This window comes from Tursiops truncatus, chromosome 1 (assembly GCF_011762595.2).
Source record: "Tursiops truncatus isolate mTurTru1 chromosome 1, mTurTru1.mat.Y, whole genome shotgun sequence".
Classification (NCBI taxonomy): Eukaryota; Metazoa; Chordata; class Mammalia; order Artiodactyla; family Delphinidae; genus Tursiops; species Tursiops truncatus.
In genome coordinates this window covers 49,857,684-49,884,015 of record NC_047034.1, presented here as the reverse complement: position 1 = coordinate 49,884,015, position 26,332 = coordinate 49,857,684, and the positions used below count along the sequence as shown (strand labels likewise).

The following is a 26,332-nucleotide window of genomic DNA, read 5'->3' as shown; positions in this document are numbered from 1 at the left end:
TTTGTCTTTGGGCATATTGCTTAATTTCCCTGTGCCTCAGTTTTCTTCTCTGTTAAAGTGTTATGAATATTCAGTGAAATACAAAGTATGTAGAACAGGGCCTGGCACATAATAAGCAAAATACAGGTTGTTAAAGCAATCTGTGAATCCCCAGTAGAGGTTAGTATTGGGAAAACTATCCCATGGTATATTAATATGAGATGATTAAGAAATGGTTTTCTGTGATAGAATTGAAGATGACTAGATAGACCCTTGACTTCATGATCCTAAGTAATCAGTAAATTTTTTTGTAATTGGGATAACATCTAAAATTTTGCAAATCTTTGAAAAATAGCAACATTATAACATTAATATTTATTGAGCACTTAATGTACAAGGCACTGAGAGGACTGAGTGGGCTTTACCTGTATTAACTCATTCTTACAATAGCCTGATACAAGTATTTTTGTTATTATTCCTACTTGAGAGAGGAAACTGAAGCACTAAGGTTGTTACTTGTACAGCGTCATATAGTAAGTGAATCAGATTTTGCCAGAGAGAATTTCCTCCCTAAATTTTGTTACCATACAAAATAATCTGTAATTACTCACATGCAGTGTAACTTTCTTCACAAATTACAAATTGTAATGCACATAAAATTATTGGATGATCTTTTAAAAATTAGTTATATCTAGCTGGATTAATGAAAATAAATATTATTAAGATTATAGCAGAAGTATAATTTTAAATTTTGAACTTTAAAGAAAAGACTAATTTTTAAATCAAGACTTGCAAGGATTTAATTGTATTGACATTTAATATCACCAGTCAATATGATTTATTGCATTTTTTTTCTCAGTTGAAGTAGAGCATATTAAATTATTGTTCCCTATAAGATTATCAGAAGGAAGTTAATAAATTATAAATTTGAATAGAAATTGAGGCCACATTTTTCAGTATCCAACATTATATTTTTTTCTCTTATGTGTCTGAATTACCCATTTTTATTGGTTTCACTTCAGTAAAAAACTGCCTGAGACTTTTCTCAGTAATAAATTGAGCCATAGGGAATAATCCAGGTTTCTGGTAGTAAGAAACCAAGAAAAGTGGAAAGCGTGTTTGATTATAGTTATATTCTCCTTGTGACTAAATAGATTTTAAAATATCTATAGTTTGAGCTGTGATTTGACACTTTTTATTTCTTGCTTTAACCACTATTACTTATTCTTTGACAGTATTGGTAGTAATAGTTTAGGCGTTCAGGAGGATCATTCTAGCAGAAAGTCTGCCTATGATCTTTCCTCTGTGGATGTTACCTCCCAGCACTCATCAGGGGCCCAGTCTGCTGCGTCATCTCGTTCATCTTCTTCTTCTAAAGGAAAGAAAGGAAAAAAGGAAAAGATAGAATGTAAGTGGAATTCTACATGGTAATTTTTTTCTCTTACCAGTGACTTTGTGATAGTGATCTAAAGTTATGATTTCATTTCATAAGTTAGATGAATTCTTTATGATAATGTAATTGGCTTTCATATTTATCATTACAACAATACCTTTTGATATATGACATTATAAATCTTACGCTTAGTACAAAAGGAATACATTAACAATGATAAAAAATTAAGGATTGTAGATAAATAATCATGCAAGAAACATAAATCCCTATTGATTCTTCTGCTCAGAGGTAACTACTATTAATGTTTTTGATGCCTATTTTTCCAGTATATACATAAAATCAGGCACACTCCCACATACATTTTTATTTAAAAAACAGAAGTGAAATCATATTGTCTTGCAAGTCCTTTTTTTTTTTTTGCGGTACGCGGGCCTCTCACTGTCGTGGCCTCTCCTGCTGTGGAGCACAGGTTCCGGACGCGCAGGCTCAGTGGCCATGGCTCACGGGCCCAGCCACTCCACGGCATGTGGGATCTTCCCAGACCAGGGCATGAACCCGTGTCCCCTGCATCGGCAGGCGGACTCTCAACCACTGCGCCACCAGGGAAGCCCTGCAAGTGCTTTTTAAAAAACTTTATATCATGTACATTTCTGAGTGTTATTGAATAAATATAATACTCAAGTTTCCTTATCTATAAAATGAAGATGATAATAGATGCTTTATATGGTAATTTCGAAGCTTACATGTATAATGTGTACATCTCATTTGCTCTGTAAGCCTAGAGGTGAGAAGATAACAGTAATTAGGCAAAGGCTTCTTAAGCTCACCGGATGGTCCCTAGGGAATGATTTTGCCTCCAAAACTATTTTTTCTGATAGTAAAAAATTGCTCATTGAGTTAAAAAAAAAAGGGGGGGGAGGAGAAATCTGTAAATATAGAAAATATTTAAAAATTAAAAATCACCTGTATTCCCTCTACCTAGAGATAACCAATGTTAACATTTTTTTAGGTTTTATTTTAGTTTATTGTGGTAAAATATACATAATGTAAACTTCATCATTTTAACCATTTTCAAGTGTACAATACAGTGCTGTTAAGCACATTCACAGTGTTGTACAACCATCGTCATTACCTCATTCCAGAACTTTTTCATTATCCCATTGCTGAAACTCTGAACCCATTAAGCAGCAATTTCCCTTTCCTGCCTTCCCTGAGCCCCTGTTAACCACTGTTCTTTCTGTCTCTATGAAATTGACTACTCTAGGTGCTTCATATAAGTGGCATCATGCAATATTTGTCTTTGTGTGTCTGGCTTATTTCATTTCACATAATGTCTTCAAATTTCATCCATGTTGTAGCATGTGTCAGAATGTCCTTCCTGAATAATATTCCATTATATGTATATACCACGTTTTGTGTATTCTTTCATCAGTTGATGGATATCTTGATTGTTTCAACCTTTCGGCTATTGGGAATAATGTGGACATGAACACTGGTGTGCAAATACTGTTTGAATCCCCACTTTCAGTTCTTTTGTGTATATACCCAGTTGTAGACTTGCTGGATCAAAAGGCATTTCTATATTTATTTTTTTGAGGAACTGCCATACAGTTTTCCATAGCAGCTACAACCTTTTACATTCTCACCAGTAGTGCACAAGGGTTCCAGTTGCTCCACATACGTACTAAAATGACCCTTGTTGTTTTCTGGGTTTTTGTTTTTTTTGAAGAACAGACATTCTAATGGATGTGAAATGTTAACATTTTTAGTAAGAATCCTTCTAGACAATCAGTAGGCATATGTAAATAGAAAACGTTACATGTACAAGATCACATTTTATGCGATTCTTTTTTATGTTAGTGGGTTACAGATGCCTTTCTGTGTTAGTAAATATGGATAACCCTTTGTAGTGACTACCTAGTGTTCTGTTATTTGAATATATTGTAATTTATTTAGCCAATTCCCCATTGCTAGACATTTAGGTTCTTTTTTTTTTTTTTCCTATTATAAACACTGCTGCATTGAATATCCTTACAAATGCATCTCTATGCATTTGATCTGGTTCTTTCCTTTAAGAGAAAATCCTAGAAGGGAGATAATGGGACACTGAGTATGCTGTGCTTAAAATTTGGATACATTTTGCCAAATAGCTCTTCAGAAAAGCTAGTGCCACTTTATATTTCCAATGTGAGAGTGCTAGGAATAGATTCTTTTTAAATCATTTACCTAGTATAATTCTCTTGCAGATTGGAAGTGTTCTGAAAGTCTTTGGCAGGAACATTAGACATCATTTTATCAACACTTCCCAAAGCCTGTCTTTTCTTGTGAAATACTGATTCAGTGCAATAGGCTGTTTCATAAGTATTCTGAGGATAAAAGAGCTCCATGGTTCCATAAACTTGGGAAAAGCCTTTAGAGTGAAACAGGTTTCTTTCTTGCAGGATTCATCAACACTTTTATTTTTTTTTCTTTTAATTTTTTACAGCTGTATTAAGGGATAATTGACAAATAAAATTGTAAGGTAATTAAAGTGTACATCGTGATGATTTGATATACATATATATTGTGAAAGAATTCCTTCCATCTAGTCCATTAACTAACACATCCATCACTATATATATATATTGGTGAGAACATTTAAGTTCTACTCTCCTAGCAAATTTCAATTATATGATACGGTGTTATCAACTACAGTAACCATGTTATACATTAGATCCTTGGACCTTATTTATCTTATAGCTGAAAGTTGGTAATCTTTTACCAGTATCTTCCTATTTCCTCTACCCCTGACAACTACTTTTCTACTCTGTCCTTTTACGAGTTTGGATTTTTTAGATTCCACATATAGGTGATATTATACAGTATTTGTCTTCCTCTGTCTGACTTATTTCACTTAGCACAGTGCCCTCAAGGTCCATCCATGTTGTCACAAATGGCAGGATGTCCTTCTTTCTCATGGTCGAATAATATTCCATTGTATATGTACCACCTCTTTATCCCTTCATCCACTGATGGACGGTTGTTTCCATATTTTGGTTGTTGTGAATAATGCTGCAATGAACATCAGAGTGCATATATATTTTCGAATTAGTGTTTTCATATTCTTTGGATAAAATCCCAGAAGTGGAATTGCTGGATCATATGGTAGTACTACTTTAGTTTTTTGAAGAACCTCCATACTGTTTTCCCTTTAGAAAACTGTCTATTCAGTTCCTTTGCCCATGTTTTAACTGGATTGTTTGCTATTGAGTTGTGTGAATTCTTTATGTATTTTGGATATTAAGCCCTTATCAGGTATATGATTTGTAAGTATTTTGCCATAGGTTGTCTTTTTATTTTGTTGATGAAGACAAAATGTGGAAGTTTTTTAGTTTGATGTAGTCTCACATATTTATTTTTGCTTTTGGTGTTCATCAACACTTTTAATGTGCTAATATGGATTATTTATTTTAGCATGAGGATGAGGCTATAGTATGAAGTATTTTTCAAATTTATTTGACCACAGAATCAGTTCTTCTGTCAGCATGTTACATTAGAATTGAGCAGAATATGTTTTGGGAAATGCTGATCTTGCTCAAAAATGCCGATCTTTGTTATGTTAGTGTCTCACCTAAGGTTACTAACTAGTTACTGGCGAAGCCTAGATTCTGGCTTCTAACTCCTGAATCAAGTGTACCTTCTACTGCAATATATTGTACAAGTTAAGATATCATGATATATTAAATATATGAGTATAAACAATATGATTCAGTATAGGTTTTAAAAATTATAATCTAAAACTTGGTTAGATGAAATACAGGTACTGTTTTTGGCTTTCAGTTTCCCTGATCCCTCTCACAATGCCTTAAAAAAAAAACATATATTTTACTTCCCACAGCATCAACTTAAACTTAGTACTTTATCCCAGAGTTCTGAGATGTGTAAATTTTGTTGTATATGCTCCATCTGGTAGTGGAAAAGATTGTCTGCATGCTCACTCAGCTCCTTCCCAATGTAGTTGAAAATAGTTGATAGATTAAAGTGGTAATCATAAGAAAAAATTATTTATCTTAATTTAACTTTAAAACATATACTTTCCTTTGGCAGTCTTTTAAACTGTGGGCAAACGTTTTCTTTGCATATAGGTTCCTTGTTTGGAGTTTAGGTCTTTCTTGCTTAGACCATTATATTGTCTACAGTTTCTAGTTTTTTGAAATCAAGAACAATTTTTCAGTTGTATATTTATGTTTGAAAAAATATATTAAATGAATGAAGTGTTTTTATTATAAGAGTGCGTCTGTATTATGGAAAATTTAGAGATAAACAGTATTAACAGCTTGCTTCTAGCCTAGGAATCATGAACAGATTTTAGATTATAGAATCCTTTCTCACTGATTAATAATCGTCTAGATTATTTGTGTGTTTTTCTCCCCATTATGATAATGCAGTCAGCATATTTAATTCATTGTATATATCTTTACATAGCTTCCTAGGATGAATGACTATGAGTCAGGTGGAATTTCTGAGTCAAGGGCTTGGCTGGAAAATGATTTTTATATATTTTTTGAGTTGTCCTCAAGAAAGGATATATGAGTTTGTACTCCCATGAAAATGGTTTATGAATATTATTTCCTGTGTGTACTGAATGACACTCAAGGTTTCATTACTTTAAAAATATTTGCTAATCTAATAATGAAAAATGGCATCTCATTGAAGTGATTTGCATTTCTTTGATTGATAGTTGGCTTTGATATTTCTCATATGGTAAGACTGTTCTCCTTTTTCCTTTTTTAAACCAAATTTTAATGAAAAATTGTTACCTTATTACTATCACTACAGCATAATATAGCATAATTTTTAAATTAACCTATTTTTTTATTGGTAAAAATAACTAACATAAAATTTGCCATTTTAACCATTTTTAAGCATACCATTCAGTGGCATTAAATTTATTCACACTGTTTGCAACGAAGTTTCACTACCATAGGTCTCCAGAACGTCTTCATCCTCCTGTACTGAAACTCTGTACCTATTAAACAGTGACTCCCTATTCCTCCCTCTCCAGCCCCTGGCAGCCACCGTTCTACTTTCTGTCTCTATGAATTTGACTAGGAAATTTAACCATTGTTAGGTGTCCAGTTCAGTGGCATTAAGTACATTCACACTTTTGTGCAACTATCACCATTTTATCCATCTCCACAACTGTTTTGTTATCCCAGACTGAAACTCTATACCCACTAAATAATAACTCTCATTTTCCCCTGCCTTTAGCACCTGGTAACAGCTGTTCTACTTTGTGCATCTCTATGAATTTGCCTACTCTAGGACCTCATATAGGTGTATAATCATACAGTATTCGTTCTTTTGTGACTGGATGGCTTATTTTACTTAGCATAATGTTGTCAAAGTTCATCCATGTTGTAGCATGTGTCAAAATGTCCTTCCTGGGCTTCCCTGGTGGTGCAGTGGTTGAGAGTCTGCCTGCCGATGCAGGGGACACGGGTTTGTGCCCCAGTCTGGGAAGATCCCACATGCCGCGGAGCGGCTGGGCCCGTGAGCCATGGCCGCTGAGCCTGCGCATCTGGAGCCTGTGCTCCTCAACGGGAGAGGCCACAACAATGAGAGGCGCACGTACTGCAAAAAAAAAAAAGAAAAAAGTCCTTCCTTTTTAAGGCTGACTAATGTTTCATTGTATGTATATACCATGTTTTGTTATTGCAGTCATTGTTGAAGGACACTTGAGTTACTTCTGTCTTTTGGCTATTGTGATTATGCTGCTGTGAACATGGGTGTGCAGCATAATTGTTTTTTTCTTTACTTTTCCATTTTCTTTTGATCTTTAACCATATATCTGCATTAAAAAATTTTTTTTAACTGTCATTAAAATGTGCACATGATTCTGTTTTCTGCTTTTTTTTTTAACCTAGCAAATATTTTTCTGTGCTGCTATTGAAACATATCATCAAGATGAACAATGCCCTAGACTTAGAGTCATGAGGCCTGGATTTATGTCCCATTTCTGCTATCGACTGTGTATCCTTAAGTTATTTAGCCTCATAGATCTCTAGTTAACCTCATCAGCAAATTAATTATATGGTACCCACTTCATAAGGTGTTTAAGAGCAATAAGGTAATATATATGCAGTGCATTTTAAATTACAGAGTGCTATTTAAATATTCAAGTTACTATTATCTATGTAATATAGACAATTCTATTGTTGGAAATGTAGGTTGAAATTTTTTTTTAATTAACTTATTTTTGGCTGTGTTGGGTCTTCATTGCTGCGCACGGGCTTTCTCTAGTTGCGGTGAGCGGGGGCTACTCTTCGTTGCAGTGCTCGGGCTTCTCATTGCGGTGGCTTGTCTTTGTTGCAGAACATGGGCTCTAGGCACGTGGGCTCAGTAGATGTGGCTCTCAGGCTCTAGAGCGCAGGCTCAGTAGTTGTGGTGCATAGTTGTTCCATGGCATGTGGGATCTTCACAGACCAGGGCTCGAACCCATGTCTCCTGCGTTGGCAGGCGGATTCTTAACCACTGCGCCACCAGGGAAGTCCCGAAATTTTTTTAATTTTAAAGTTATGCATTGAATGTCACGCACAATTTGTGTTTTGTTTGTTTCAATAATCTCCTTAAGATACCCCTGTAAGTAAGATTATTCTTAGAGAATATGAACAGTTTTATGAATCTGGCTACTTAGTTCTTGCCATAGAGTTTTTTGAAAGGATTATGGTAGTTCAGTTGGCAGTTGATACCATTTTTCGCTTACCTCTGGGTTTTATCCTTAAAAAATTTCCTTTTGGTTACTTTTTTATAGGGATAGAATAGTACTTCATTCTTGTTTAATATGTTTGTCTTTCTTTTTAAACGTTTGATCTAAGAACAATTTGTTTTTTAATAGCAAGTGGGAGATATTAATGGAAGAAATTTCACTTTGCTTAAATGGAAGCAAAGAATGAAGAACTGCTTTATCTTACATATGAAAAACAAAATTTTTTAAAGTCCATTTTAAGATAGTCTGTACTTTTTGTTATTTGTACTTTTTGTTATTTTATTGAAATCTAGATATCAATTATCTCTCATAAGCTTCTAATATTGGGAATCAGTTTTATAAGAAATTTACTTTACAGGGCTAGATTCACTCACTGGAAATATTCAGAACTCACTTCTTGACGAAGAAAAAGTACACTCTAGTTCAGAACGTGGCTCTCATCAAGGAAAGAAATCTGGGACCAGTAGCAAACTTTCTGTTAAAGATTATGAGCAGACTCTTGACACTGATAGCACTTTGGAGGATCTTTCTGGGCATTCTTTGAGGTAAAGTAATGCATATTTTATACTGTAATTCATATTTAATTAAGTTACAATATCATTGATGTTCAGAGAATTCACTTAATAAATTTATGGTTTTTTTGTGGTTTTGTTCATAGCTCTAGTCGTTATCTATATTTTAGAATATAGTCATCTCTCACCTAAACAATTACAACCACTCCCACAGGAATTCTCTGCCTCTAGCACAACCTACCTTTCTATTCTAAATGCCATTGCCACAGTTGTTTTCTTGACTCAATCCTTTGACCAAGCAACTACTCTCCTTAGGGTACTCTGGGAGCTCACAGTTACCCCAGAGATCAACATTAAGAGCTTAACTTTATTTGAAGTGTTATCACTAGGCTACCAAAGACTATCTTATTTCCTTTGTTTATACAGTTTTCTTCTCAACTGTATTCTTCCACTCTTTAAACACAACCACTTAGTGTTCTTTTGGTATCATTGTTTATTTGTACCTCTGAACTTTTCTCTTCTGCTCAACTTATTAGATGACTCAAGCAGATTTTCAAGTCTCACTCTTACATTGATCATGGAACTTGTACACTCTGTTTTTTTACTTCTTTTTAATATCATAATATGTTATGCACTTAGCCTATTGCTTACACATAACTATTGCTTTATGTACAGTTCCTACTCTGTCTCCATGACTTTTTATCTGCTGCACTGGTTTTGTCCTTCTGGAAATTTAAGCTCTGAGGAGACATGAATATTTCTTTTTTATTTTAAAACTATGTGCTTTTTCTAGTACAGTGTCACATACAGATAATCATTTTTAATGCTTTCATGTTGCAGATAATGCTGTATCATTAATACCATCGTTGCTATGTTTAAAGTTGAATTTTAATTTCTTTGTCAATGATTTTGGAATTCAGAAAACTTTACCTTTCCTTAAGAGATACTCTGATGATTTAATTGGCAAAATCTACCAAGTTAAACATTTCTGAAACAGAATCCATAGCCAAATAAGTTGATAAATGCCCCATACTGTAGTCTAGACCCCCACTTTTCCACCTGTGGAGATTCACAGTGGATAAAACAATTTGAGGTTTTGATACAAAGGAGTTCAGATTTTTAAAAAATTATTTAGCCTATTTTTTTCTTAACTTACATGGCTGTAGACACTGTCTACACACTCTTTCCCTTTGTTTCCTTTTTATTTTTTGGAAAACTTAACTAACATCATTGGAAACGCTAATCTGGGGAAGTCTCTGCAGAACAAATATAAATTCATCTTGTAAAACCATAAGGTGAGATTCAGACAGTAGTTTGTTTTGATGTTGTGTTGGAATTCTTTCATGGAGATCTATTAGGAGACAGAAGTAATGATAATTCTTTTTATGTTCCATAAATGAAATTGTCAGACTGTTAAAAATGTATTTCTCTAAACCGTCAGTAGAAAATTAAAGGTCACTGGAAACAAGTGAGTGCCTCTCAAGACTACTTTTATTCAAATATTTAAATGCTGGTATAAGAGAAATGTTTACCTTTGAAAACCATCTCATAGTTTTATTAAAGCTAAAAGTAAGCTTGCTTTAGTATGTTGAAATATGCTAACTGCTAACATGCTTTATAGGGTATTTGAGTAATTTAGTCAGTAAATAAATGGTTAGTGCAAGGCAGCATGCTTCTTGTTATGAGAAACAATACCTTTAATGAGCATAATTTCTCAAAGAGGGGCTAGACATGTGCCTTGTGTCCTTGAGTTGTTTTCATCAAATTGCTATGACAGGTTACTTCTTAGAAAGTTCAGGAAAGAGCTGTAGCATTAAAAAGTGGACAGAAACAAATGGACATATATAAAGTATTTAGAGATGGTTAGTATGAAAAATTTTTGCTGTGACTTTTTGGTTAAGAGGAATAACGAGTAATTTTTGTCATTTAAACATTTTTAACACAAAATGGTATTTTATTCTCTTTCAGAGATATATTTTAAAATGTTTTTTATAAAATAGGCTTGACCTTGCCTTTTTGTATGGTTGTAATTTTATTGCTATATAAACTCCAAGTATTCTAGAGAATTTTGCCTGATACTACAATAAGTGATTCATGATAAATGTACATTGTAGAGGAAAGAGTTAAGTGCCAATTTAATCAAGAGACTCCTTTTCCATATTATTTTGGGCAGGGTTTGTCCCTAGCTTGTTCCCCACTGTAAATCTAGCAGTAAGAGGAGTATTCATAGTCATTCACTCAGCATAGCGACTCGGTTAAATGAATAAATGCCTGAATCACAGCTTTTTAAAGCTAATGTTAATAAAGTTATGCGTGTTGTTCTTATTAATTGTTTAGATGATTCTTGAAGTAGTTTTCCTTTCTATAATGTCTTTATGAAACAAAACTTCTAGTGTCTCATCAGACAAGGGAAGATCACAGAAAACTCCAACTTCTCCCCTATCTCCAAGTTCCCAGAAATTGTTGCAGTTTGACCTTCCAGGAACTTCATTAGAAAGATCTAAATCCTCAATAGTAGTGACTCCAACTATAACAGGATTTAAGCCTAATGCAACTTTTGCTGATACAAACCTGGCTGCCAGTAGAACGACAGAGATGGCTTCAACACCAGGCAAGTAGATCCATGCAGCTGTAAATTAAAAAATAAGGTATTAATTTTTTTCTGAAAATTTCTTTTCTTTCAATTAAACCATAGAGAAATGTTGTTTCAAGTGAATGCAATTACTTTTTGAAAACAAAAATTGTGCCCGAAAATAAATATTGAAAAGCGTGAGAGATTCAATAGTGGTGACTTTTCCCATTTTGCCAGCATTATTCAAAAGACACTTGAAAAATGTATCCCATATATGTACTCCTAAGTGTTCATAGGTATATATGTATTATGTACACATGCATGTATGTGTGCTCATCCACACACAAAAGAAGTAACTATTAAGAAACATTGTACTAATAAGTCACTCTCTTTCCTAAAGAGGAAAGCAGACTTGTTTTTGGACCTTAAAATGAGAAATGAATTTTAGAAATCTGAGATGTAATTTCATGTGAACTTTGATATTTGACAATTATATGCCTTCCAGGTTCTAAGCGCTTTTCTCCTGCTGGCCTCCAGCATCGTATGGCAGCAGAACTCAGTTACTTGAGTGCCATTGAGGAGTCAGTGCGCCAACTATCAGATGTAGAAAGAGTTAGAGGCATTTCACTTGCTCAGCAGGAGAGTGTGTCTCTGGCTCAGATCATAAAGGTATTTGTGGAGTTTTCTGCATTTTTTTCTCTTTTCTTTGCTATTTCAAATACTTTTAATGATGAGTTAAAAAAACAACAACTTTAACTTGCCAAGTAGAAAAAAATAGTCTGTCATACAGTACCTATAAATAAGCCTGAGAAAAACTACCATATGCTAAAAAGATAATTAAACATGCAGTATTTGGCAGCAGAACAATAATACAATCATTCTCTTTCAAATACTTCATTTTCCACATTCTCTACATTTTTCATGACTGTGAAAATCAGCTTATCAAACATTTTCAATATTTTCTCTTTTTTGTGACAGGTCAGAAATGGTTGAGTTTTTGTTTCTTTGTTTTGTTTTTTAATACTTTATTTGTACTAAAAAGAAAAGTTTCTGAGATCTAAGTATTTGGTAATGCCAGGATAATAGGACTTTCCCTTAGCTAACAAAAATCCAGTGTTCCTTGGTGGGAATGCTATTGGTATATATATTTTTAAACTGAGGTAGTATTTAAATATAATAAAATACACAGAATTTAAGTGTATAATTTGATGAATTTTGAACATGTAACAACCATCCTAATCAAAATATAGAACACTTCAGTCACCCAGAAGTTTTACCCAGGCCCCTTTTCAGTTAATCTCCCCTCCTAGAGGCAATTAGTATTCTGATTCATATCACCATAGTTTATTTTTGCCAGTTGTAGAACTTCATAAAATGGAAGTATACTTTGTACTCTGTTGTGTTTAGCTTATTTTATGCAATATAACGTTTTTAAGATTAATCCATGTTATTGCATCCATGGTGTTGCTTTTGGTTTTTTTGCTGAGTAACATTCCATTGATGAATATATCACAGTTCATTTATCCATTCTCCTGTTGATGTACATTTGTATTATTTCCAGTTTTTGGCTACCATAAGTATTCCTGCTCTGAGCACTTTTTTGCAATGCCCTGTATACAACACGTATTTTTATTTTTCTTGCCTAAATACCTAGGAGTGTAATTGCTTGGGTTAAGTGTATGTTTAACTTTATAAGAAACTGCCATTCTGTTTTCCAAAATAGTTGTAACATCTTATACTCTGACAGCAATATATGAGAGTTCTAGTTGTATTATATCTTTGCTATCATTGTGTATTGTAGTGAGAGTGAAGTAGTATCTCATTGTGGTTTTAATTTGCATTTCTTTTATGATTGATGAGATTGATCTTTTAGTATATTTATTGATCAAACTTATGTCTTCTTTTGTGAATATCTGTTCAAATCTTTTGCCTATTTCATGATTGGGATGTCTTACTTATTGAGTTGTAGGAGTTCTTTATATATTCTAGAAACAAGTCTTTTTCAGATATATCTCAAATATTGCTTTTCATCCTTGATTTGCCTTTTCATTTTTTTAAACTATGTCTTTTGAAGAGCAGAAGATTTTAATTTTGATGAAATCTAGTTTTTAATCTTTTTCTTTTATGGGTAGTGCTTTTTGTATTCTAAGAAAACTTTGCCTGCCCTAAGATATTAAGGTACTCTAACAAAGATATTCTTTTATTTTTTCCCCAAAGCTTTATAGTTTTGGCTTTTATATTTAAGTGTGTGAACCATTTCAAGTTAATTACAGGTTGTGAGGAAGGGGTCAAAGTTAAATTCTTTCCTCCCATATGGATGTTTGGTTGTTCTAGCACCGTTTTCTTCAATTACCTTGGTACCTTTATCAACATTTAAGTAATCATTTATGTGTTGGTCTATTTCTGCACTCTGTTCTTTTCCATTGACTTATTTGTCTAGTACCATACTGTTTTTCTAGTACCTTACTATTTTACTATAGCTTTATTAGTACCATACTATTTTTGTTTCTTTTTTTTTCAATTAAAAAAATTTTTTATTGGAATATAGCTGATTTACAATATTGTGTTAGTTTCAGGTGCACAGCAAAGTGAATCAGTTATACATATGCATATATCCACTCTTTTTTAGTTTTTTTTTCCCATTTAGGCCATTACAAAGTATTGAGTAGAGTCCCCTGTGCTATACAGTAGGTCCTTATAGTAGGTCCTCTATTTTATATATAGTAGTGTGTATATGTCAATCCCAATCTCCCAATTTATCCCTCCCCCATAGTGAGTCTTGAAATCAGGCTGTAATTACTCCAACTTTGTTCTTCTCAAGATAGTTTTGGCTATTCTACGTTTTTGCATTTCTGCATAACTTTTAGAATCAGTTTGTCAGTTTCTACAAAAAATTTTAAAAGCCTGGTGGCATTTTGATTTGAATGACGTTGAATCTATAGATCAGTATGAGGAGAATTCACATATTAACAATATTGCATCTTCTAGTTCATGAACATAGTATCTTTTTCTGTTTGTTCAGGTTTTTAAATATTTCAGCAGTGTAATTTTCAGTGTAGCGGTATTACACATTTTAAAAATTATTCTTAAATATTTTATGTCTTTTGATAATAAATGATTTTTTTTCAATTTCATTTTCTAGTTGTTCCTCTTAAAATACCAATAGATAGTTCTTTTGTATGGAACTGTTCAACCTTCCTACATTCCTCCCAATAAATAACAATAGTGCTGTCCATTCATTGTGACAGTAAAAGCTCTCCAGACATTTCCAAATGCTCACTGGTGGACAGTGGAGAGGGGCTGATACCAACTTTATTAAAAAAAATCACTGGATTGAGGAAATGGCCCTATTGCAGTTGTCATCCTTTCCTTGAGATCTGAAAAACCGCTGACGTTATCTACCATTTTAGGGATACATTATATCTCTGGGTTTCCAAATACGGACAGGGTATTGTATGACTTTATATACAGCCTTACCACCTTTAGAGAACCTATATTATTTAGCACTATACCAGAAGAAATGAAAATATATAAATTTATAGATAACATCGTATGGAATAATTGTAAGAAAGAGTCCTGTTGAGAAGGAGACGTTTTGGAGGGCAACATTTTTATGAAGCTGCTCCTTCAAAGTCAAAATAAAGGAATCATAAAATTGTGAGGGGTGAAGCATTATCTTTATTCTTATATTTAGGATGTTTTAATCTCCTCCAAAGAGTTAGGTACCATAGCTTTTCTTTTAAACCAGCTTTTTGATATGAGTTCTTAGTCATGCATGTCTTGGAAATTTTTTATATTACTACATTATTTGATACACAGTGGGTGGTCACTAAATATTTAGATAAATGGTTGATGTCTCCGCTATTTCCTGTCTTTCCTTTAGGCTCTGATTAGTTGCTTCAAAAGATCTGTGTTAGGAAAACAGCATTCTATTTAATTTAGTTTCTGCACTGAAATAGATTAGTGTCTTAGAATTAATAGTTGATCATTTCTTTATTTTGAAGGCACAGCAGCAACGCCATGAAAGAGACTTGGCCCTTTTGAAATTGAAGGCTGAACAAGAGGCTCTGGAGTGTCAGAGGCAATTAGAAGAAACCCGAAGCAAAGCAGCTCAGGTAGCTTCTTTTGCAAATTTCTATCCTTGAAATCACTTTAGTATTCTTTTAGTTATATAGGAATAAAAAGGAAAGATGTAAATAATAATGTTTTAGTACATTATACCATATGAGTTAATTTCATGTCATTTGATTCTTGTAGCAACCCTGTGAAATTAAGTAGTCAAGGCCTATCCCCAGTTTAGAGAAATGGAAACTGAGGTATACAGTAGTTACTTGTCTACAGACACATCAACTTGTGAACAGTGGAGTTAAGACTTAAACTTCAGCAGTGGTTTTAAGATTCCAGATTTTAAAATCTAAATTTTAAGACATGAAATCAAGATAGTAGTCAAAGGTTTTGGGTTTTCTTTTCCTCAAGGCATTTGATCCATGAAACAAATTTACAAGTTAAAACTAATGTGGGTGGGATGAGACTGAGACATAAAGTAAGTTCTCTTTTAACCCTCTTTTATTAACAGGTCCATGCGGAATCATTGCAGCAGGTGGTTAAATCACAACGGGATGTAACTGAAGTCCTGCAGGAAGCAACTTGTAAAATAGCTGCTCAGCAAACAGAGACTGCTCGCTTGACCACAGATGCAGCACGCCAAATCTGTGAGGTGAGAGCCACTGAGAATGCTTTTCCTTTTAGTTCTTTTTAGTCAGTCTGATTACCTTTGGTCTTAGCAGTCATGGGTTTCTAACATCTAGCGAATGCATACTTTTGATAAGTGACTTTCAATGAGGGCCATACCCTATAGAAATGAGGCATCATTTATTGTAGTGTGTTGTCCATGTGAACGATATAGGGGGCAGAAAAAAGACGCAGAAGAACTCTATATTTTGGCCCCTGAGTAAGCTTTTTAAAAAAATATCAATTTTATTGATGTGTAATTTACAAACAATAAAATATATCCATTTTAAGTATACAGTTTTATGAGTTTTGACAGATATAGGTATCTATATATATTTCTTTATTGTATCTATCTATTCCTCTGAACACCACCATAATTAAGAAATAAAACTTTTAAGAGTATTGGAAATATTCTTTCATGCCCTTTGCAGTCAGTCCCTAATCTTAGTCCCACGGAGCCATGGGTCTGTTTTGTATGAAGATGTTTCATTGTTACCCAGAGTGATATTAGTGTCCTTTTTTTTTTATTATACCAAAGATAAAGCCAGAAATAGTTTTACTGCTTTCTCTATATAGGATATCATAATCTATAAAGTTACATTTTATTTTAGCAGTTACTATTTAGGACTGTTTGTGAAATGATTCTGTTATTAAAAAGCCATGAACCTACTATATGATGGGTACCATGGGGTTGTGCAAATAAGTATAAAGTCTCTTTTCTCAAGAAAATTTTAGATTACAATTAACAGAGATTTCAAAAACACTTCAATTCGTCAAAGCAGTGATTGAATAAATACCAAATGAGTAATACATGGCAATAATGGCTAAGCATAGGGAAGATGTACTTCACATTGTTGGTCAGAAAAGACTTAGATAGGAAGTTCTAATTGAATTGATTCTTGAAGGAAGATTTAATTTTTGGTTTACTGTGGCTTATTTTGGATTTGAAGGTTTTCTGTCTAATAATTCATAGATTGTTATAGCTGGGTGAAACCTTAGAAATCATGTGGTCTAGCTCTATTTTTATAAGGAAGTTGTTGAAACTTAAAGAGTCTAAATGACCTGCCCACAATATTTTACCTAATATGGCAGAATTTGCTTGCTCTCAATCCAGTGATCTTTTTAAGACACTCTGCTCACTCTCAGTTCTTCTGTGATGTTACCTTTTTATATCTACTTTGCCTTGTGTGTGTTCATATTTAGATGGCAGAGTTGACTCGAACTCATATCTCAGATGCCATCACTGCTTCAGGAGCTCCCCTAGCAACGCTATATGACCACCAGCGGCAGTATGCTCCAGACTTCGTGAAACAACTAAGGACAAGAGCTGAAACAGATAGGTTAATATCCAGTCATTCAGCAAATATGTCATGAGTATCGTGTCCCAGGCACTGTTGTGGGTACTGGAAATACAGTTATGGGCATACAGTCTCGTGGGGAAGAGAGACATTAATCAAATATCCTTTAAGTGAATGAACACTTACAAATTAAGCATTATGAAAGAAAGGAACATATGTCTTTGAGATATACAACAAAGGAGTTTGAATAGCAAGGAGGTCAGAGAAGGTTTTCCTGAGGAAGTAAAGCTTATGGTGAGATCTAGTGGATGAAAGGGAGTCAGTGATGTAAAGGAGGTAAGGAATAGGCAGGTCAATACATGCAAAGGTGGAGGAGAAGATGAAGGAAGACCGAAGTGACTGGGGGCAAAGGGCAAAGAGGAGAATGGTAGGAGATGATGCAGGGATCAGATTATGGTAGAACTTTTCAGATCTTATGGATTTTGGAGTTTATTCTAGGAGCAACGTAAAGTCATTGGAGAGTTTTTTAGGCAGGGCTGGGTGATGTCATGTTTATGTGTACTTTTTTAAAATAAATTTATTTTATTTATTTATTTTTGTTTGCGTTGGGTCTTCGTTGCTACACGCTGGCTTTTTTCTAGTTGCGGCGAGTGGGGGCTACTGTTCGTTGAGGTGTGCGGGCTTCTCATTGTGCTGGCTTCTCTTGTTGCGGAGCACGGGCTGTAGGAGCGCGGGCTTCAGTAGCTCTGGCACGTGGGCTCAGTAGTTATGACTCGGGGCTCTAGAGCGCAGGCTCAGTAGTTGTGGTGCACGGGCTTAGCTGCTCCGCAGCATGTGGGATCTTCCCAGATCAGGGCTTGAATCCGTGTCCCCTGCACTGGCAGGCGGATTCCTAACCACTGCACCACCAGGGAAGTCCCATATGTGTATGTTTTTACATCACATTTTGACTGTCTCTAATTCATAGATTTTAATTCTCTATTCACATTCATTGATACTTGGGGTGATTTGTGTTTATTTCTCCTAATAAATAGAAGATATTCTTTAATGTGTTGTACACTTTTCTGTGAGCAAATGCCTTTCTTTCTCAAATACTTTGCAACAGTTATTTCATAATTTCTATTCATTCAAGATTTTATCTCATGTTAATATTAAGGAGTACTTAAAAATCTTTCTCTTGTTGGAGACTTTAAATGTTTTAATCAGTTTTTATTTTCTTTGTAGGAAAAGTCAATCTGGTCCACTCTCTCAGAGTAAAGAAGGGACCCTTGACTCCAAGCATCAGAAGTTTTCTCCTTCATATGATAGTTATTCTGAGTCTTCAAGACACAAGAATCGCGATAGAAGGTAAAAAGACTTTGATTTAATAAAGTCTGATAAATGACTTAGACATTGCTTGTTTTGGATTCCTTAATCTTGTTTCTTTAAGCGAAATAGTGTCTTCCCTTCTGTTCTGGCTTCCCCCATTTAATTAGCTGATTTACAAAATAGTTGTTCCATGTAATAATATAGCTACCATTCCTTGACAGTCGACATTGTACAAGTACTGTGTAAGTTGTTCTTCCTGCATTTAATCTTCACAAAAATCTTCCAAGACAGATATCCTCTTTTTATAGATAAGGGAACTGAGGTTCATGAAGATGTTAAGAAACTCACCCACAGTCACATAGCTAGCGGCACACCAAGGAATTGAACCATGGTTTGTCTGGCTCCAAAGCACGTTGCTTTGCTGATATCCATATTTTTTGACATTTCTGTATGTACTAATTTTTATCATTATGAAAGAAGATTGACTACTTTGTCCTTGTACTTGGCACAAGTATTAACATCTATAATTTTCAATTGTGGTTCTGTCCTTGGATTAAAAGGTTTTAGAGGCCTCTTTCCAGCATTCTTAGAGGTAGGATACCTATATTGTCAAAGTATACTAAAGCCTCAATTTAAAAATTAAATCATGAGACTAAAAAACATGAAGATTAATGTGGGGTAAGTACCAGCAGTTATTAAGTACTTACTCTGTGTCTGGAACTATATGACTTTCATTTAACCTTCACTGACACTTAATTTAGGCCATCATCTGAGTTACTGCAGTGGACTCCTAATAGGTTTCCCTGTCCTGTAACCTTTTCCCACTTCATACATTAACCACATGGCAACCAGAGTGATTTTTCTAAAATTTGCAGCCAATTGGTTACTTACCTGTTTGAAACCTTCAGTGTTTCCTCAGAGCCACTTAGTATAGTGTGAAAGTCCCTTTATTATTAAGTCTTTAGTCTATCTCCAGCCCTGTCACTTGGCATTTCCCCTCTTACCATATTCTACTGGTTCTAACTACTTCCATTTCTCTGAAGAGCCATGTTCTCTTTGTCTCCTGTGCCATTACATATGATGTACCTTCTTTTTGGACCCTCCCCGCTCCATTTCATTTAGTTTACTTTTACTTGCCCTTTAAGAATCAGTATTACCCCTCATCTGCTTTAGAGATCCCTTCTGTGTTCTCCTACAGCACTCCGTGTAACTATTACAGCCTTTATCACCTTCTATATTCTCACTCCTATACTTATCACTTGTAGACTAGACTTGGAGTTCTTTGAGGGCTTCATTTTCATCATCCCCAAAAGAAACCCTGTACCCATTAACAGTCACTTCTTATGTCCTTTTCCAGCCTCTGGTGACAGCTAATCTACTCTCTATTTCTATTTTATATGGATTTTTATCTGTTTTGGACATTTCATATAAATAGCATCATACAATGTGTGGTTCTTTGCTACTGGCTTCTTTGACTTACCATAATGTTTTCAAGGTTTGTCTATCATGTATCAGTACTTTATTCCTTTATATAGCCAAATAATCCACTGCATGTATATCCCACAGTTATCCATCAGTTGATGGACATTAGGATTGTTTCCACTTTTTGGCTCTTATGAATGGTGCCACTGTGTACATTCATGTACAAGTTTTTGTGTGGTCATGTGTTTTCGTTTCTCTTGGGTATATACTTAGGAAAAGGATTGCTGGGTCATAATAGTAACTCTGTTTAACATCTTGAAGATATGCCAAACTGTTTTCCAAAACAGCTGCTCCATTTTACATTTTCACCAGGAATATAAAAATTTTCCACATCTTTACCCACACTTGTTGGTAGGCTAATGAAGACTGTGTCATTCTTGTATCTCCAGAGCTTAACGAAATGCCTGGCACATAGTAGGCAATCTACTACATGTTTATTGAGTGAATGGTGTGTAACTGCTAAGTGGAAGAATTGAGATTAACCCCATATCCTACTGACTCCAAAGCACTTGCAGTCTCCTGCATTCTGTCTTTTACCTTATAGCTTTATTATACAATTTATCCTTTTGAAAACATTTATTAAGCCAGACAGATAACTGCGTAATATTCTGATAAATACTATCGTAGAAATATGCACAAAAAACCAGTATAAACACAGAGACAGACCTTCCTTGGGAGTGGAGAAGGGGTCCACAAACAATTTGCAGAAATGATACTTCAACTGAGTCTTGAATTCATTAGGCAGAGAGGGAAGGAAGGGCATGTCACAAGAGGAAATAGCTTATTCAGAGGATCTCAAAACCTGGCTTATGATCGGCTATATATTTATCTTCAGTGAATGGATAAATTAAGGAAAGCAAAGAGGGAGGAAGGAAAACACTGAACTTGAAAACAAGTTCACTAAGCATTTGGAAATTTGAGGCTTAAAGTCAGGGGAAGAGTGGAGCTAGTGATACAGATTTGAGGCTCATTCCAAATGATAGCAGTTGAAATTATAGAGATGCATAAGATTGTCCAAGGAGAGTATATAGCATAAAGGAGAAAGGAACCAAAACCAAAACCCTAGGAAGCACAGTCATTTTAAGAAAAGGTAGAAAAATTAAAAGGATGCGAAAGAAACACAGGAAAACTTGCTAGGGAGATAGGAAGAGAAGCAGGTGGGAGTAGAGTCAGGGAATATAAGAAAGGAGAACACTTTTATTTAGCATTTAATTTTGATATAATTTCAAGCTTACAACAACTTTGCAAGAATAATATAAAGTTCCCAAATATCTTTCATCCAGGTTACCCTAGTGTTAACACTTTACCACATTTGCTTTAGTGAACTTTTAAAAAAGGAGATAAGAGGTTCATACCTCTGATATTGTAGAAAAAGAAATTATCTATTGGATTTGACAATTAGAGTTTAGGTGGAGTTTACAAGAACCGTTCCAGTAGAATAGTTGGGAATTTAAGCAGACTGCGATAAATTATGAGGTTTGTAATTTAACAGCAGATAGAAGCCTCTTTTCCCAGTAGATTGATTTTAAAATGAAAGGAAAAAAGGGAGTGATAGCCTGAGAATAGTGGTTCCCCATTATGACTATTTAAAAGTGAAACCTTCCTTTCTTCTACTCATCTTTCCTGAAACAGTTTCTTCTCAGACTTATGTCTACGTAGCATTTTTATGTTTTATATCTTTCGTCATTTCATATGTTGATCATAAGGCACATTTCCTTGGCCAGATAAGTTTACTTTGAAGTTATGATCCTTATTTTGTTACCTTTATTTTTTTTCTGGTTTGTTTCCATAATATCCTTAAACAGGAGTAGTAGTGGTAGCAGCCGTCAAGAAAGTCCTTCAGTTCCATCTTGTAAGGAAAATGAGAAGAAACTTCATGGTGAAAAGATGGAGAGTTCTATTGATGAACAGGTCCAGACTGCTGTGGATGATTCTCTACGAAGTGATAGTGTACCATCTCTTCCCGATGAGAAAGGTAACTTTCTTTGCACATGTATGTATAATCATTGTTTGGGGAGGCTTCTAGAACCCTTTGAGATATTTGTGACTGAACTAATTAATATAATTAGGCAAGGTTTTATGTCTGATATTAAATGTATTCAGGTGAAACTGTTTGAAGGCCATACACCATGCCAGTAGTAACCTTGCTAATATTTTACATGGTTGTGTGTCATGATTCTGAGGGGAGGCAAGACTAAATCTAGGTGATCATGCATGTGAATGGAATATATACTCAGTACTGAAAAAAATGACTTTTATCCTATTGTAGATGTGTAACGCGATCATAAAAAGGAGAATACATTATTAGAACTTTAAATTTTAAACAATATAATAAGGTACAATTTCTTATAAATGATAACATCAGATATATTAAATAGATTAAAATTCATTACTTTTCCTGGATCATAAATTAAAGCTGTACTCCTATCAAATCATGGGTAGTAAATAATATAGCAAAGAAAACAGAATCTGGCAACAAATGGCACCTTTAAGACATTAAGTTGGTAAATTAATGGCCTCCATTCTTGATTTATTTTTTAAATAACTGGTCATTAAGTAGTGCTTTTGATTGATAGTGTAGAACCGTAGTCTTCAAAGCAGGATAGGCAAGACAGTCTTTGGAGTGTAAGAAGAAAATATTTAAATTAAAATTTTTTTCGTCCTTTAAAACTCTTTTCTGTAAATTTTATAGTAAATATAATATAGGGATATAGTAGTCTATAGTTACGGCAGCCCTAGCTGATTAATACAGATGTTGGTACCTAGTAGTTGGGGTGATGCTATAACAATTACTAGAAGTGTGGCAGTTGCTTTGGAACTGGATGACGAGTAAAGGATAGAAGAGTTTTGAGGTTCATGCAAGAAGAAGCCTACACTGCCTTGCAGAGATTGTTGGTCATTAAAGGTGATTCCGATGAAGTCCAGTAAAGGTGGAAATGAGGAACATGTTATTGGAAACTGGAAATGAGGAACATGTTATTGGAAACTGGAGGATAGGTAATCCTTATAAAGTGGCAAAGAACTTGACTGAACTTGTTCTAGTGTTTTGTGGAAAGTGGAAGTTAAAAGTGGTGACCTTGGATATTTAGCTGAGGAGACTGCTAAGTAAAATGTTGAAGGCATAGCCTAGTTTCTTCTTACTGCTTATAGTAAAATGTGAGAGAAGAAATAAACTGAAGGAATTATTAAGCAAAAAGAAACCAGAATTTGAAGATTTGGAAAATTCTCAGCCTATTCATATTGTAAAAAATGAGAAAGTGAGTTCTGGAGAGAACACCAAGGGTGTGACTGGACAGTTACTTCCTAAAGACATTACCCATGGATTTAATCAGCCATCTCAGCATGTTCAGCAGAAGCCAGGCACAGAGATGGGGTTAGACTAGCAGAGACACAGCCAGTTTGGACTAAAGGGCAAGAGACAGGATGAAATACAGGAAAGCTTTCAGACTTCTGGGATTCTGTGGGATGGGACAATAGAGCTGTCCAGCTGTGAACACGCCTATCTTTCAAGAAAGCTAAGGTGGCTAGAATTCATGGGGCAACCAAACTCCAAAGAAATTAAAACATTGAAAAACTCGTATGAAGAGGAAAACGGGAAAATCTAGGTCACTTTGGTTTGGCAATGATTTCTTAGGTACAACACCAAAAGTACAATCCATGAAGGAGGAAATTGATAAGGTACACTTTGTTAAAAATTAAAAACTTCTGCTCTGCAAGAGACATTATTAAGAGAATGAAAAGCCACAGACTGTTAGAAAATATTTGTAAATCACATTGGATAAAAGACTTACATCCAGAGTGTATAAAGGACTTTTAAAACTCATCAGGAAAATCAGCAACCCAATTAAAAAATGCGCAAAAGAGCTGAACAGACACACTTCGTTGAAGAAAATATACAAATGGCAGATAGACATGGGAAAGGTCTTCAATATCATATATTTATAGGGAAGTGAAAATTAAAATCTCAATGAGAGGGCTTCCCTGGTGGCGCAGTGGTTGAGAGTCCGCCTGCTGATGCAGGGGACAGGGGTTCGTGCCCCGGTCCGGGAAGATCCCACATGCCGCGGAGCGGCTGGGCCCGTGAGCCATGGCCACTGAGCCTGTGCGTCCGGAGCCTGTGCTCCACAACGGGAGAGGCCACAACAGTGAGAGGCCCGCGTACCGCCAAAAAAAAGAAAAAAAAAAAATCTCAATGAGATACTATAACTTGCCTATTGGAATAGCTAAAATCCAAAATAACAACAAATTGGTGGCAAGGATGCTGAGCAGCAGGAACTTGAATTCATCACTGATGAGAATGCAAAATGGCACAGCGCCGCTGGAAGACATTTACACAGCATTTTATAATGACCCAGCAATCACATGCCTAGGTATTTGCCCAAGTGATCTGAAAACTTATGTCCACACAAAAATCTATACGCTAATATTTGTGGCATTATTATTCATAATTGCTAAAAAAAATTGGAAGCTATTCAGGGCTACTAATTGAATATCTACTGAAAACTGTTATAATGATAAAATCTACTTGCTCCATATTCTTTTATTATAGATTCAACCTCTGTTGCAACAGAATATTCCCTGAAATTTGATGAATCCATGACAGAAGATGAAATAGAAGAAAGATCATTTCGATCTTTACTACCTTCTGAGAGTCATCGCAGATTTAACATGGAAAAGAAAAGAGGCCATCATGATGACTCTGATGAAGAAACTTCCCCAGAAAAGACTACACTGTCCTCTGCCAAGGTGTGTTTCAGTTTACCTGTGGAGATACTTCATAAATAGTTGTGGATGTGTTCTCTCAAAGGTATGAGGAATTATTTTGTACTTGAACTCAGTTGTCAGCTACCAGAATGATTTTCCTGAGGTATCAATTTTATGTTATATTTTTGGTATAGATTCTGGCTTTGCTTCCCTTATAAAGTAGCTTACAAATTATTCCTTGGAATGATATGTAAGGCTTTTGAGGATCTGAGCCAAAGTTACGTCTAGCTTTTTCACTTACTTCACCCATACAACACTGTATTCCATTTAAAAATTTTCATTTATATCTTTCTTCTTATTAAATTGTAAGCCTTTTGAATAACAGGGGCAAATTCTTACCCAGTTTTACACCCCTGGGACAATACCTAGCTTACAGTAGTTGTTTGTTAAAATTTTATTGGGTGAATAAATTAGCAGATGAATGTTACTGGCTTTCACATGCCTTTTTTTTTTGAAGAATGTTCTTTTACGTGGTTGGCAGCCTTTTTATATACATAATTTATTTTTATAAGTGCATACCTCTTTTAATGAAGTTAATTAAGTTCCAGAAGGTTTAGATGGTGATAAACACGACATAAACTCTCTAACTCAGGAGCTGAGCATGCCATTCTCAGGAGGACAAGACAGCTTTTCTAAATTTACTATGGAGATGGTTAGACAGTATATGAAAGAAGAGGAAATGAGAGCAGCTCACCAGTCTTCACTCCTGCGTCTCCGTGAAAAGGCCTTGAAGGAGAAAACTAAAGCTGAATTAGCCTGGCTAGAGCATCAGAAAAAGTAAGCTCTTTCAGTGAACATAGTTTTGACTGTTCGATTTCTCCTTTCATGAAAAGGAAATGCCTTGTTTTTAGAGATGTTTTTGTTTCCTCATCTAATTTAATTTGATCAACCCAGTTTCTCAAGCTAGAAATACAGCAGTCATCCTTGAATCATGTTGCTTTCAAGACATCCTAAACATATAACATTTTCTTTGCATTTCTCTTTTATCACTTAACTGACTCTTATATTGTTATTTTATACTTAATTCCTTTACTATGTTATAAATTTCTCAAAGCTATTTTATCTTTAAAGGACATAGTCTAGGGTTTGCATGTATCATATATCCAATAAAATATTTGTTGGGTTAGGAGTTGCTGCATGCGGCAACTGTTTTCCACATTTGAAAATGCTAAATGGGTTAGAGATTTGTTAGTGGTTGAGAATTCTTGACATTAGAATAGAAATTTAATCTAATCTTTGTCTCAATGGGAATAATTGCAGACATCTACGAGATAAAGGAGAAGATGATAAAATGCCCCCACTCCGAAAGAAACAACGTGGTTTGCTCTTAAGGTTGCAGCAAGAAAAGGTATGTTAGGAAAAACACTCCTTTAAGAGAACGTAAGGTGACAAGTTAGATTGTGGAATCTATTATTTTGCCTGATCTTTTTCTTACTATCACATTAAAGGAGATTTAGTTGATATTTACCACTGTTGATACCTACTACTATAATTACAGGAGTTGCTTAGTGGCCTATTGTATTTCTCCTAAATTAAGGTTGTGTT

The 26,332-nt window shown here is 34.7% G+C and overlaps 1 protein-coding gene across 7 annotated transcripts in view; it reads left to right on the top strand.

The window, feature by feature from the left end:
* The window catches only part of CEP350 (centrosomal protein 350), a 139,552-nt gene that overhangs the window by 40,598 nt on the left and 72,622 nt on the right, over nt 1-26,332 (top strand). For all 7 annotated transcript variants that reach the window (XR_012331324.1, XM_073803734.1, XM_073803741.1 and 4 more), the window contains 12 exons: nt 1,215-1,387; nt 8,479-8,665; nt 11,026-11,243; nt 11,710-11,873; nt 15,209-15,319; nt 15,781-15,921; nt 17,139-17,275; nt 18,458-18,580; nt 21,829-21,998; nt 24,573-24,769; nt 25,380-25,564; nt 26,048-26,135. Coding sequence is in view for 6 of the 7 variants with exons in the window: in XM_073803734.1 (XP_073659835.1) it covers nt 1,215-1,387; nt 8,479-8,665; nt 11,026-11,243; nt 11,710-11,873; nt 15,209-15,319; nt 15,781-15,921; nt 17,139-17,275; nt 18,458-18,580; nt 21,829-21,998; nt 24,573-24,769; nt 25,380-25,564; nt 26,048-26,135 (1,894 nt within the window). In the remaining variant the exon portion in view is untranslated. The remainder of the gene's footprint in view (nt 1-1,214; nt 1,388-8,478; nt 8,666-11,025; nt 11,244-11,709; nt 11,874-15,208; nt 15,320-15,780; nt 15,922-17,138; nt 17,276-18,457; nt 18,581-21,828; nt 21,999-24,572; nt 24,770-25,379; nt 25,565-26,047; nt 26,136-26,332) is intronic.